The following is a 15,269-nucleotide window of genomic DNA, read 5'->3' on the forward strand; positions in this document are numbered from 1 at the left end:
AGGGCCTCACTAAGTAGCTGAGGCTGTCCGCGAACCGCGATCCTCCAGGTCTCAGCCTCCCGAATGCTGGGATTACAAGCATGCGCCACCACGCCCGGCTTCTTTTTTTTTTTTTTTTTGAAACAGGGTTTCACTAAGTTGCAGAGGGCCTCACTAAGTAGCTGAGGCTGTCCAAGAACCACGATCCTCTGGTCTCAGCCTCCCAAATGCTGGGATTACAAGCTTGTGCCACCAAGTCCGGTGCTGAGGCTGGCTTTGAACCTGTGATCCTCTTGTCTCAGCTTCCCAAGTACTGGGATCATAAGCATGTGCCATCACATCTGGCTTGTTTTGTTTGTTTCAGTAATGGGGATCAAATCCAGGGTCTGCTTTGTGCCTGGTTAGTGTTCTACCACTGAGTCACACCCGCAGCCCTCCAGGGGCTGTTGAGCATTGTGGAGGTGCAGGCCTGTAATACCAATACTTGGGAGCAGAGACAGGAGGATCACAGCAGGTTTGAGCCCGGCCTCAGCAAATTAGTGAGGCCCTCTGCAACTTAGTGAGACTCTGTTGTAAACTAAACAATAAAATAGGGCTTGAGGTGTTGGTCAGCCGTATAACACCCCTGGGTTCTATCCCTTGTACCACAAAAAGAGAAAAAAAAGTGATTAGTATGACTGAGAAGCCGAATTTTTCATTCCTTTAATTTTAGTTGATTTAAGTTGAAGTATAAATACCAGCAAATGGTCATGGCATTGGACAGCTCAACCTGAGAGCTATGGAAGAGTGTATGTTCAGCAGATGTAATTGCTACATTCTGGATATTTTTTTTTGGTGGTACTGGGGATTGAACCCAGGGGCATTCTCCCTCTGAACTATACCACCAGCCCTATTTTTTAGCTACACCCCCAGCCCTATTTTTTTCAGTCTTTTTATTTTGAAACAGGGTCTCACTGAGTTACAAAGGGCCTCCCTAAGTAGCTGAGACCCTCTGCGAACTGCACTTCTCCAGTTTCAGCCTCTCTAATGCTGGGATTACAAGTGTGCACCACCATGCCCGGTTTAATTCTTTATTTTGAAACAGGGTCTCGCTAAGTTGTGGAGGACCTCACTAAGTAGCTGAGGCTGGCTGCAGCCTGTGATCCTCCTGTCTCAGCCTCTCAAGTACTGGGTTTATAAACATGCTCCTCCCTGTCTGGCTTTTTTTTTTTAATGCTAGTGCAATAAGCTCATATCACCAAGGAGTGACAAGTTCACAGGTGTTATCATTATTACCGTAAGTCAGCACCACCTAATTGGGGAAATATTTTTAAAATAGATGCTTAGATCAGGAGAGTAACATCCTCATATCAAGAATACAAAGCCGGGCTGGTGGCACATGCTTGTAATCCCAGCATTTGGGAGACTGAGACCAGAGGATCTTGGTTCCTGGACAGCCTCAGCTACTTAGTGAGGCCCTCTGCAACTCAGTGAGACCCGGTTTCAAAATAAAGAATAAAAAATAGGGCAGGGGGTGTAGCTTGGAGGTCGAATGCCCCTGGGTTTCATCCCCAGACCCACCCACCCACACACACACCCACGCACACACAAATCAAAAACATTGTAATATACAAATATTAAAATATATATAAAAAAAGAATACAAACAGGGAGCCAGGCATGTTGGCATATGCCTGTAATCTCAGTACTTGGAAGGCTGAGACAAGAGGATCGTAGGTTTGAGCACAGCCTCAGCAAATAGTGAGCCTCATCAACCTAGTGAGACCTTGTTTCCAAATAAGAAATAAAATCGGGCTGGGGATGTTACACTAAGGTAGAATGCCTCTGGGTTCCATCCTCAGTAACACACACACACACACACACACACACACACACACACACACACACACACACAACAAACAAACAAAAACCAAGCAGAGGGTCTCAGTGGGGCATGGCCCATTTCATTCAGAGCCTTTAACTGCTCCAGAGGAGGCCAGAAGCCCAGCACTCTCAGAGGAGCATCTGCCGGACTTGTTTTTCCACATAAACCGCCAAACTTGTTTTGATTATTCAGGAAGTGAAGCAACTTTTCAGAGAGCAAGCTGGGCATCTGGGATTTGTCAGGAGGGGAGCCAACCAGACCTTTTACCTTTTACCTTCTACTCCTAGACAGAGTTTTGATTTCCAACTTAAGAGAAGGGCAGCAGGGAAGGGTGTCGTGGGCAACACCCTTCTAAAGAAACCCAACGTGTTTCTTTAGATTTCAAATCCCACAGTATATGTTTAATTAGTGTACCTGTTTTGATTCTCCAAATAATGCCCCTACAGTAGGCACTTTTATTTAAATTGCACCATGCTTTGCACACAGGGGACTCCGAACAGAATAAACATACCGAGTTGAATTAGATGAATCCTGCCGGATAAGTCTTTGTGACCTGCTATTTGTAGTCTTTTATAAGCTGATTTCAATCTCTTTATTGGAGTTGTTGGCCCTGAGCCCAAGCGGTAACCTGGCCTACACTGTCCTGAAAAGCCCTGTTTCAATATTTAATATGAACATCTTATACCTTCGGGATTCGGGTGAGCGGCTGTGGAGCTGAGAAATTTGGGGGACTGCTGAGCGTGTGTTGGCGGGCCTCCAACCAGACGAAAAGCTGGGGGGGGGGTGTTCCCCAATCTTCCCTTCGGAAAAGAACTGAAGGCTTGCGAGGCCCGGCAATCCTCTCCATAAAGTGCCCCTAGAGGAGGTCATCATGAACTCCAGGGGAGCCCGGAGCCGCGCCGAGCGCAGCGCATCCCGGCGGCTCCCAGCCCTCTGTCCGCAGCTCCCGGGCGCGCCGCGGAGCGAACCATCGGGCCGGCGGGGGCGCGGCGGGCGGGGCGCTCGGGCTGGGGGGCGTGTGTGTGCCCGCCCTCCGGCCCCTCCAGCCCACCCCCAGGCCCCCCGGCCCCCCAGCTTCGGGGCCTGGCGGAGCCTCCCCCGCCGGCGCGGGGGTGGTGCGGCCCGTCCGAGGGTTTCCCGGGCGGGGGGGCGGGCCTTCGCGCCGCGGGAGGAGGGACAAAGGGGTGGGTCCCCGCGATCGGCCCCGGGTCCCGGCACTGCGCGGCGGCCGGGACGCGGAGCGGGGCCCTGCGCGGCGCCCAGCGGGATGCGCGAGATGCCGGTGCGCGGGGACCGCGGCTTCGCCCCGCGGCGGGAGCTGGCCGGCTGGCTGCGCGTGAGTGGGGCTCGGGCGCCCGGGGCTCGCCCTGCGGCCCCCAGGGGGCTGGGACGCGCCCCGGCGGGGAAGGGTGGACCCCGCCGGCCGGGGCCGAGGACCCCTGGGTCCGGTACAGCCCGTGGTCACTTGGGGTTCAGACGGGGTCCCAAGTAGAAGTGTCGTGGGCCGTCTCCCTGCGTCTCCGTTTGCAGGCGCGCTCGGCTTAGTGCAGAGTTACAAGTGGCGAGCGTACGGGAGAGGCTCGCGGGCGCCCCGATCCTCCTCTTCCTTTTCGGCTAGCTGCCTCTGCCTTACAAGTAAAAGTTATTTTCAGTAGCGTATGGAGATGGGGCTTTGGAAGAAGCCACAGGCAGGAGTGATGAGCGCTCCCCGCTCTGGTTTTATACTACCTGTCGCCGGCTCTTTTATTTTATACCTTCGTCTGTCAAGTTTTCGCGTTCACACAGTAGTGGAAGTTATAAATAATCGGGGATTTCGACTCCAGGGCGTTCGCGTTCTGGAAGCGCGGGTGAACTCGGGAGCGAATACGCCAGGGCTTGAGTAATGGGACACAGCCTCCCACCTCTATTTTCGCTTCAGCTCCCCGGCAGGGCTGCTTCCCTGGCAGCTGTCTGGCTTGAGTAATCGTGGTTGTGGTTTCCCTGAAGTTCCCAGCGGAGAGTCATCCCCCTCGTAGAAACTGCAACTGCGCCCTCCCTTCCCGCCGGGAATCCCTGCGGCCGGGAAGGAGGGCCTTTCTTCAGCGCCCTCGGTGGTCTGCGCCCGGGCTGCTCAGGGCACACAAGGCCACGCTTGACCCCGTTGTTCCTGGGACAGTAGGTGACTTGTTTTTGGGGAGAAGCAGTTAGTAAGGCCCATCAAATAAATACACCTGGGAAAGAGCGTTTAAAGTGAGAAATAAGGAGTTAGACATTGTGAGTGTAGCAGGATGTCTTTTAGTATCCTGCCTAAGTAAAAGGATATTAACAAGTTTTCATGACCAGCCTCACTCCAGTGTGGGGAAACAGAGACGGGTAAGTGGTGTATGCTTATGCCACAGTCTTGCTGGGGAAATATGCTAATAATGCAGTCCAAAGAGTGTCATTGAGGAATATGGACTGGGCCAGTGGCACATGCCTCTCGTCCCAGTACTTGGAAGGCCAAGACTTGGAGGTCTCAGGTTCAAGACCAGTGCACAGTGATTTAGTGAGTTTCAAAATAAAAAATAAAAAAAGACTAGGGGTGTAGCTCAGTGGTAGAGCACCCCTGGGTTTAATCCCCCATACCACTAGGAAAGGAAGGCAGGCAGGCAGGCAGGCAGACAGACAGACTCCTAGCTTCTCCTGTGTGTGAAGATGGTGGTGGTGGGGGCGGTTTACCAAGGAAACTTTGAGATGTTTCTTGAGAGTCTTTAGAGCAACTGCCAAAGATTGATAAAGAATATTTTTTGCTCTGAAATGCCGGTGCAACTTTTTTTGTTTTGTTTTGTTTTCTTTCCTTAATGGTATTGGAGATAAATCCTTGGGTGCTCTACCACTGAACTACATCCTCAACCATTTTTTATTTTACTTTGAGACGGGGGTCTGGCTGAATTGCCCAGGCTGGCTCTAACTCAGCATCTGCCTGCCTCAGCCTCTCAGGTGTCTGGGATTACAGGGTGGTGCAATGATCTTTTGCGCCCCAGCCCACTACTGCAACTTTTCCTGCAGGACTAGGCTGATACTTAATGAGAACCTACTTACTGGTAGTTACTGTGAGGGGATACAAAGTTGAATAACATTGGAATTCTGCCTAGAAGAGTCTGGTGGACCTACACATGTTACACTGTTTTAGACTCTAATATCCCTCAGTTGGGATTCTTGGGGCTGAGGGAGGGAACTGTAATACAGACTCATGTTCTGCAATTCAGAAATACAACAAAGGGTGGAATTGTCCTCAGTGCACGCCCATCGGAGATTCTTGCTAGGAAGAAAGGGAATTTGAACAGATACCTCTCAATGGAAGCCACAGAAGAAAATGGGGTTAGTAATGGGTCCGGCGCACCGGGCTGAATCGGGACTGGAAGGTGACAGAAAACACTGGCACCGAGCGGGTGGTGGAGATAGTCATGGGAACCAAAGCAGGTGCAGAAAACTCTTTAAATGGGTTTAAGAGCAGAGTTTTGAGTTGATAAGGGAGGTGAGATGTAGATGTACAGGTGCCAGGTAGTTGCCAAAGAAAAACCTCAGAAGAGGACAAGGGGTTGTGCACTCTCTTGAAAGTGGGGAGAGAGTCAGAAATTCTAAATGGCTTGACTTTCCCCAACAAACAAGTAAACCAGTTTCCCAGTAAACATTCCACTCCAACCCCCACACAGTAAATATTACTATTTTTGAGGCATGCATTAGGCTTATGACCAAATGGATTTTTTACATCACCCTCTGGGGAATTGTGTTTGCAATGATTTCTGCCTACATTTATTTAACTTTTGATCTAGTTCTTTGCACATTAACAAAAGGTCACAGCCAACCATTTATCTTAGTGAGAGTATAGGGACTTTCGGCATATATCTGAATACAAGTTAGCCCAAATCCCTGCCATTAACTGTTGAGTTTAGCAAGGTCTTCTTTCCTCAGAAGGTTGTCTTTTCAGGACACTGGTAAATTCTTGAAACTAGGTGGGGCCACTTGAGGTCACCTTAGTCCTGGTACAATAGTAGTTCTGTAGTTTGAAAAGTCATGGAGATTTGGCTGGGGAGTGGCCAGGGATGGGGTGGTGCAGGGAAAAGTTAGGAATGGTTAGTAACCACTAAACTTTCAACATACTTTAGGGCATTCCTTGCCTAATCGCTAAAACTAATTCCATTAAGCAGTTGTGGCTACAGGTTAATTTATTTAGATTGAGAACTGACTACCAATGAAATGCATTATTGATTGGACTGAAAGCAATAATCAAGGATCAATAATTGCTGGTCAGGATGGCCTTGGACCCACCTGGCTGGTGTTGGATTTGGGATGCGGCAGTGCCTGAGGGTATGTTTGCACCATTGTGGTGCGGGAAGTTAATGATTGTCCCAGGTGTTTTACTGAGTCTGTCAACCCTGTGTCCTAGGGTCAGGACCAGAAGTGTAGACTCATGTCAGATTTAACCTCTTTTCTGGTGAGCTAAACATATCACCACTTACACAAACTTTGTTAAGGTTTAAAAAAAAAAAAAAAAAACAGACAAAAGTGATTTAGGGCCTATTTCATCCCTATAGGAATTTTTGTGATGACCCCTTTTTAGCAGAAGGCCATTTAGTTTGTACATTTAAAGAGGTCTAAATTACCATTAAACTTTTTTTTTCTTAATACTGGGGTTTAACCTAGAAGCATTCTACTCTGAGCAAAAGCCCCAGCCCTACTTTCTTATTTATTTTGAAGCAGGGTCTCACTGAGTTGTTAAGGCTGGCCATGATGCTGTGATCTGCCTGTATCAGCTTCCCAAATACTGGGATTATAGGCGTGTGCCACCACACCCAGCCCATTAAACATTTTATAAAGACTATATAATAGCAGTGGGGAAGGCACGAGGTCCTAATGTCTAATATTGCAATAGATAGTTCCCACTGTGGACTGTAGGTTGGAAAGTAACCAGCTGCGCTTGTATGCTGCCTGCATTGTTGGGTGAAAGGCTGTTGTGTGAAAGTTCTGAGCTGGAAAATGCCCGTTCCGATTTTTTCTATTTGATTAGGACAGGCAGGTCTTAGGATTTGGCAACAGACCGCTGGAGCCTGGGGAGGTCTGCATGGGTTTGGGGAATGGTAATCCACAATTTAATTATTCTGTTTCCCCTCAGTGCTGGGGAGTAAACCCAGGGTTGCTCTGCCGCTAAGCTACATCTCCAGCCAGGGGATTACTTTTTTTAAAAAATTATTTTATTTTGGCCAGGCATGGTGGCGCATGCTTGTAATCCCCGCGCTTGGGAGGCTGAGACAGGAGGATCACACAGGTTCGATGTCAGCCTCAGCTACTTAGTGAGGCTCTCAGCAACTTAGTGAGACCTTGTTAAGGGTCCCGGACACACTTTCCCCCAACCCATAACAAAATCCAAAATGACCAAAACCAGAAAAAAACCCCGCGGGTTCTTGTCCTAAGCTAAGAATAAATATGCATAGCTTGGACAGTTGCCGAGGATTTAAAGAAGTTTATTAGAAATATAGAAATACAGGAGATAGAAATATAGCCCCATGCCAAAATGGCATGGGGGGGTGACTCGAATACACCAAAGGGCTTACACATGGACTCGGCCTTTTATACCCATGACCTCCATCTTGTTTACATAATTCTGGGTACCTCCCCTTACCCTGTAAGGTACCTCCCCCAACAAGGTATGGCAGGGTCTCTCCTTTCATGAAGGTCAACCCCCTCCTATTATCTTAGCTAGCTTATCCAAACGTGTAGATCTGTCTTTAGATAAAGGCCTAGTTCTCCTCAACTAAGATCTGTCTTTAGAGACAGGCCTAGTTCTCCTCTCCTGTTGACTGGTTAATTGATTTTAGCTAGGTTAATTTATATTGGAATAGATGCCTGCTTTTAGGCAGAAACCAAGTTCTTGCACAGATTTGCCCTTCACCCAATTTTGAAATATATTAATAATCATAGCTTTCTCAAATCTTCCTAGGCCATTCCCAATACCGGTACATCACTTTGTTGCAAAGGGCCTCACTAAGTGGTTGAGGCTGGCTGCCAACCGCAGTCTTCCTATTTCATCCTCCCAAATGCTGGGATTACAAGGGTGTGGCACCACGTCCGGGTGTTTTTCTCTTTTCTCTTTTCTTTTGAGAGGATCTCATGAAGTTTCTGAGGCTTCAAACGTGCTGTCCTACTTCTTCAAGCTCCTGAGTACCCTATTCTACTTTGTAAAGGTATCAGGGTCTTCATCATCCTGACTTGTACCCAGCCTTCATCATCGTGGATAACCTGTGAACTCAAAAGAGATGCTAAGGACTCACATACTCCCCCAAGCATTGGACCAGTTAAACATTTTCTCTATCTTGTTTGCTGTCCTCCACAACTTTCCAAAGTATTGTATAAACAGACTTCCAGGTTCTGCTGGGAGGGACATATTCTATCTTTCAAGTTTTATGCATGAATATTGTTATGTCAGGAGTGAAAACCATACAGTGGCCATAGAACAAGGCCACAATAAGTATTAAGTAGAAGGGTAAGTTTATTTTAAGAAAAAATATAAAGTGTGGAGATGCCGGGTGTGAGATAAAGCTCTTTTTTTTTTTTTGATGAATCTTATGTTGATATGTAAAAGCAGCTTTAACAAAGATCATCCCAGGAGCTTAAAGTCTTGAAGTAGAAAACAATTCTGCTTTGACCCAAAAAGCTAAGCAATTTCTGTGCACACTGATGGCAGGTGAATAAAACAAGACCAGGAAAGCTGGGTATGGTGGTGCACGCTTGTGATCCCAGCATTTGGGAGGCCGAGATGGGAGGATTGTGGTTCGCAGACAGCCTCAGCTACTACTTAGTGAGGCCCTTTGCAACTCAGTAAGACCCTGCTTCAAAATAAAGAATAAAAAATTGGGCTGGGGGTGTTGCTCAGAGGTAGAATGTCCTTGGGTTCCATCCCCCCCCCCCAAAAAAAAAAAAAACAAGACTAGGAAATAGTGTTTTAGCCAGGTGTGGTGATGCCTGCCTGTAATCTAAGTACTTGGGAGGCTGAGGCTAAGGAGGACTGCAGGGTCAAGGCCAGTCTCAGTAACTTAGACTCTCATCAGCATAGAGAGATCCTGTTTCAAGATTAAAAAAAAACCAAACAAACAACTAGGGTGTAGTTCGGAGGTAGAATTCCTCTGGGTTCAGTTCCTGGTACCAAAAAAGGTGGGGGGGAGAAGCACTGTTTTAATCACTAAAATCTCTCATTGTGTGCATACACATACCATTTATGAGACAGTCTAAGCCTTCAATCAGTGACTTCTACTTTAGTCATTTTAAATCAGCGTAGGTAATTGTTTATGTGCCTGCTAGGTGGTTAAAGCTAAATCAGGCCTTTAACTTTACAAACATAATGGATGCCCCTTCCCTCTTTGTTGGAGGCTGGTATGTTACAGACCTGGAGGACCCTGGAAGGTAACAGTGCATGTTTGCTTTAACTTTCAGGCTAACATTTAGCCTAACTCCAGTATCCATGGATATGGTTTCTACTTGGCTTCCTTTCCTCCTCCTATACTGTATGAGAGCAGTAGTGGTGGAGAAAGCATAGTCTTCATGGATCCTCTATGAATCTATTTCTTCTTTTTTATTGGGAGGAGGTTGCTGGGATTGAATCCTGGAATATGTTAAGCATGGGCTCTACCACCAAGCTACACTCCCATCACCTGTGAATAAAATATTTATGTTTTTAGCCAGGCATGGTGGCGCATGTTTGTAATCCCAGTACTTGGGAGGCTGAGACAGGAAGATCACAGGCCAGCCTCAGCAACTTGTGAGGCCTTCTGCAACTTAGTGAAACCTGTTTCAAAATAAAGAATAAAATAGGTATGGAGGTATAGCTCAGAGGTAGAATGCCTCTGGGTTCAATCCCCAGTACCACCAAAAAAAAAAAAAAAAAAAAAAAAAAGTGGAAGGTGATCTGACCAAAAAATTTTAGATCATACCATTGATTATGGCCAAGATCTTATGTCATGTCCTTGAGTAGAGATGTTTACTAAATATTCACAGATATGTGTGAATATATATATATTATATATATTCATTCTTAAGAATTAGTTAATATGGTATGATTCTTTCTGTTGTAGACTTTAATCATCCATATAAAATACACAGGGAGAAAAATGGCACCACGTGTGGGAATTGTAATTATAGCACGCCTCATTTTATAGGCGCCCTATGTAAGTATAGGCGTAAAGAGTGAGTGAGAAGCCTGAGGCATCGGAGGGATTGTGTACACTCCATTGCAGAAGAGAATGATTGGGATAGTTGTTCCTGCTGGTGGATAACAGTTACTAGGCTGTAATAAATAGATGATTAAAATCCAGTTAGATTTTTGCTGGGTTTTTTTTTTTTGGGGGGGGGTGGTACTGGGAATTGAACACAGAGGTATTCTACCTCTGAGCTATACTCCCAGACCAGTTTTATTTTTTATTTGGAAACTGAAAGGATGAAAATAGAATTAGGGAGTTTAGTAGGGAGGTAAAAACACCAACCAGGTTATCAGAGACCGCTGCTCTATTCGGCCCCAACCCCAGTACCCTCTGGGGAGTCAGCTGGCCATGGGGGAAGGACCAAAGGGCCATGCATCTGGAGAGTTGTGCATAGTCCCGATCGGGGCTGAGTCACGTGGCGGATCTGAGGCACCGATGTTTTATAGACATGCTGATTCTCTCATGACATCTGTTGTCTCGCGATGTTTGGAGTCTCAAAGCACCTAGAGTCTCACCATATCTCCTCTTCTGGCTCCCGGGGTTCCGCCTCCTGTTCCCTCTGACCTTACGTTGGGGAGGGACCCCACATCAGAAACTGGGTCTTCCTCGGGTGCTAATAGCCTCATTAAGTTGCCGAGGCTGGTTTTGAACCTGTGATCATCTTGTCTCACCCTCCCAAATATTGGGGTTACAAGTGTGCCCTCCCACACGTGACTTTGCCAGCTTTGATGACGTTGTAAGACTGTCACAGATACTAGATTTGTTCCTGGTGTTGAAGTTGAATAATAGTTTCTGGTCACCAGTAGGAATTAGCCATTCCAGGAAACGTAACTTCCAAGACCTCTGCCTTTCCAAAGAGGAAACAATGTTCCAAATGTAGCTGTTTGTTTCCTTTTGCTGAGAGCCATTCATTATCAGTATTAAAGGGAGGGTTACAAGTGGTAAGTTGAGTGTCTTGCCTTACATGGACAGCTCACACCTGAGCTTGTGGGTGGGTGGAGTTCCATAGGGGAAAGGAGATGATGCTGTGTCCCAGAGGTAAACATTCCCCCCCCCCCGTCCTAAATATATCTGACAAAGGCAAATGAAATTATTTGAGAGAATTAATTAGCAAAAATAATCATCTCTGTTTTTGAAAATAATGAATCACGCAGGAGGAACTTCCTGATGACATCAGTTTCAGAAGCCTTGCTTCCTCCGGGCCAGTCAGGTGCGCTCTCCCTGGGCTAGGTGAGCGTGCACCTGGCAGTGTTACCCCTGCCCTTACTGCCTCCTGCCACCCATCACTTCTCCCCAGCCCAGAGCCCCTCCCAGGTCTGAGTCACCTTGGGGAGCCCTTGCCGAGCACCGCACACGCTCACCAAGTCTTTAGTGGACTAGATTTGGAGGAGTCTGTGGCATGAGTCAGTGTGACTCACAGCCTACGTGAAGAGTAAATGCCTTACATTTATGAAGTGAGTGGACGGTAGTGGGCGAGGAGAATTTCTACCCCCCAAATGGTAGGCTTGTGTCCAGACCATTTTTTGCAGCATGGGTGATGTCAGTAATTTAGCTCCTAGGTGACTTTAGCTGAGTCTCATAAACTTTCCTTTTTTCTATGAGAAATAATTAGATCTTTTCTGTCAAAGGAATAGCTTGACTTGGCCTCCGTTTTGTAAAACTGCCACTGTGTAATTTTATGCCTGCTTGTATATTTGTGAGGATGGCATTTCCCGGAACTTGTGAGTGCCACCCCCTCCCCGCATCCCCTCCAGCCAATGGCGTAGAGTGTGAGGCTACGGTTTTACCAATAGGCGCACAGCACTGAAGCCCCCTGAAAATAAAGCACCCAGCAAGTTTCCTCTGCGTTGTTCTTGCACACCTGACTTTAACGGTGGCAGGATCCCTTTGTGCAAAAAGTAAAATTTGCCTTCCTGAGCTGCTTCCAAATATGTGTCTTTTTTTATGATGCCATAAAAATTTACTTCTGAGACTTCTTTTTTTTTTTTTTTGAGACTTCTTTTCCTTCCCTTTCTTTCCCCTTTCTCGGCCTCCCCCTCTCTTCCTTCTCTTCCTTTTTTTTTTTTTTTTTTTTGGTAATGAAACTTTTGCCCAGGGGCATTCTACGTCTTAGCTACACCACCCTGTCCTGTTTATCTTTTTTAACTTTTAAAATTTATTTATTTATTTATGTGGGTCTGGGGATGGAACTCAGGGGCCATTCAACCTCCAAGTTACACCCCCTGCCCTATTTTTTATTCTGTATTTTGCAACGGGGTCTCACTAAGTTGCAGAGCTCCTCACTAAGTAGATGAGGCTGTCCACGAACCACGATCCTCAGGTCTCAGCCTCCTGAATGCTGGGATAACAAGCGTGCACCACTATGCCCGGCTTATCGTTTTTTAATTTGAAACAGCGTCTCACTAAGTTGCCAGGGCCAGCCTTCAGCCTGTGATCCTCCTGCCTCAGCCTCCCAAGTGCTGGGATTGCAGGCTTGTACCACAGCACCTGGCCTCAGTTCTCAGTTTCTTAGTTACATTTGATGGTCTCCAAAGTCCTTCATGGTGCTTAGGACGCAGAGTATCCCAAGGGCTTGATGTGAAGGCTGGAGAATTTTCTAGATAATTTCTGTTGTTCTTAGAGTGTTTCTTTGCACCTTCAACTTTTTTTTGTCTTTGTTTTTCCTTTTGAAAAGGGATCCAATGGGTTCTCTGAGAAGCATTTTTTAAGACATTGGGAACCCCAGAGTGGCTAGTGGTTGTTTAACTCTCTAACTGACCAGAGAGATCTATTATTCAGTTGCAGCTTAAATAATGCACTAGCACAGCGCATACTTGGATTCCCTTCCTCAGCTCTAGCCCTGGCTGGCACCACAGCCATCTGAGGTGTTTCTTGAGAACGGTTCTTCTTCCTCTTCCCTTTCTACTGAAAGCTGCATATTGGGAGCCTCCAGCGAGCCCTGCTCCCCAAGGCCTGCGTTTCCTGAATGGGAGGAGGGGCAGGTTTGGAGTGGGGAGCCTCCTGCAGGCTCTGCTCTGCCTCCTGAGGAAGCCCCTACGTCATCCTCAGCAAGTTTCAGCCTGACCCGAGGCTCAGGGAACTTCAGCCCCGCACTTTGCCTTCCTGGGCTGGTCTGTTTAGTGTCTGGGTGAGTTTTAAGAGGGGAGAGAGATTTGTGGCATCTTAGACAACCGTTGAAATATTCCAGAAATGGAACTGAAAAACATTTGTGCTTTTCCTCCTGGTGTTATCCTTAGTGTCTAAAAGTGGCACACCGAAATGAAGAGGCCCCGGGTTCCTCTTGATGTTTTCAGTGGCCATCTCTCTTAGTAGAGCCTAAGTGCAAATTTTATTTTGTAAAACACACACACACACACACACACACACACACACACACACACACACTTTTTTTGTTTCCTACTGAAGTACTGAGAATGGAACCCGGGGTCTGAAACATGCTCGGCAAGTGCGCTACCTCTGAGCTACATCCCCAGTGTCTCTTCTCTCCACCTTTTAAAATTTTATTTTGACACAGAGTCTCACTAAGTTGCCCAGGCTGCACCCAGTTTATTTACATTTGCCCTGCTGAGGATTGAACCCAGGGTGCTCTACCTCCAAGCTACATCCCAGGCTATTTATTTATTTATTTATTTATTGTGGTACTAGGGATTGAACCCAGGGGCATTCTACCCCCAGTCTATACCCCCAGCCTTAATTTTTATTCTTTATTTTGAAATAGGATCTCACTGAGTTGCAAAGGACCTCACTAAGTAGCTGAGGCTCCCAAGTACTGGGATTACAAGCATGTGCCACCATGCCCGGCTCCAGCCCTATTTCTTATTTCCTTCCTTCCTTCCTTCCTTCCTTCCTTCCTTCCTTCCTTCCTTCCTTTCTTTCTGTGGTACTGGGGATGGAATCCAGGGGCATTCTACCTCTGAGCTACACCCTCGGTCCTATGTTATTCTTTTTTTTTTTTTTTTTTTTTTTTTTGCGGATCTGGGGATGAAACCCAAGGGGCATTTTACCTCCGAGCTACACCCCCAGCCCTATTTTTTTTTCTTTATTTTGAAACAGGGTCTCACTGAGTTGCAAAGGGCCTCATTAAATAGCTGAGGCTGTCCATGAACTGTGATCCTCCAGTCTCAGCCTCCCAAATGCTAGGATTACAAGCGTGAGCCACCACACCTGGCTTATTTTTAATTTTTTTAAATTTTTTATTTTTTTGGTGGTACTGGGAGTGGAACCCAGAGGCTTTCTACCTCCGGTCTATACTCCCAGACCTATTTTTTATATTTTATTTGGAAACAGGGTCTCACTAAGTTGCCGAGAGCCTCACTAAGTAGCTGAGGCTGGGTTCGAACCCGTGCGATCCTCCTGTCTCAGTCTCCCAAGCGCGGGGATTACAAGCGTGCGCCACCACGCCCGGCTTATTCTTTATTTTGAAACAGGGTCTCACTGAGAGCCTCACTAAGTAGCTGAGGCTGGCCATGAACCTGCGATCCTCCTGTCCCAGCCTCCCAAATGCTGGGATTACAAGCGTGAGCCACCACTTCTGGCTTATTTTTGGTTTCGAGACAGGGTCTTGCTAGGTTGCTGAGAGCCTGGCTACATTGCTGAGGCTGAGCTCCAGCCTGTGATCCTCCCATCTCAGCATCCCAAGTACTGGGATTACAGGCCTATGCTACCATGCCCAGCCTAAAAGAAATTTTAGTCAAAGACCTGGGAGAAATAAATATGCAGTATACCTCCCTGCTTACATGCAATATGGCAGATGAATCTAGGGAGTAATTCTAAAGTTTTAAGTAAAACTTAAAGGGGCTAGAAAAAATTTTTAAATTTATTTTTATTGGTGCATTGTAATCATATATCACATTGGAATACAAGACTTGAGAGGATATACAAGCACACATCATCCAATTAGCCCTCATCCAGCCCCCATCCTGTTCCCTCCCCCTCCTTCGATCCCATGCTTGTTTGGTGATTAACTTTGATACATTTGTTTATGTACCTCCTGAGTTTTAAAGAGGCTCCATCCTCCCCTATTCCATACCCTCTGATTGGTCACCTTAATTGCTTCACTATAGGGCCCTTTCTATAGCTCGACCTCTTCCTGTTGCAAGGGGCTAGAAAATTTTGCCTGAAATGTTTCCCACAGAGGAATTTTTCCCAGAGAAACTTTGGCATCTAAAGTCTGTTTTCTAGAGAAAGCTCCTTACCCATAGCAAAACATAGTCT

At 46.8% G+C, this 15,269-nt stretch overlaps 1 protein-coding gene across 4 annotated transcripts in view; it reads left to right on the forward strand.

The window, feature by feature from the left end:
* Positions 1–3,118: 3,118 nt before the first annotated feature.
* Positions 3,119–15,269, forward strand: part of TJP2 (tight junction protein 2) — a gene marked incomplete at both ends in the record, with an annotated part of 93,110 nt that continues 80,959 nt past the window's right edge. For all 4 annotated transcript variants that reach the window (XM_080708536.1, XM_080708538.1, XM_080708541.1 and 1 more), the window contains one exon: positions 3,119–3,178. In XM_080708536.1, coding sequence (XP_080564662.1) covers positions 3,119–3,178 — 60 coding nt within the window. The remainder of the gene's footprint in view (positions 3,179–15,269) is intronic.

The sequence above is a fragment of the Muscardinus avellanarius genome (genome assembly GCF_963383645.1).
Source record: "Muscardinus avellanarius genome assembly, chromosome: 13".
NCBI lineage: Eukaryota > Metazoa > Chordata > Mammalia > Rodentia > Gliridae > Muscardinus > Muscardinus avellanarius.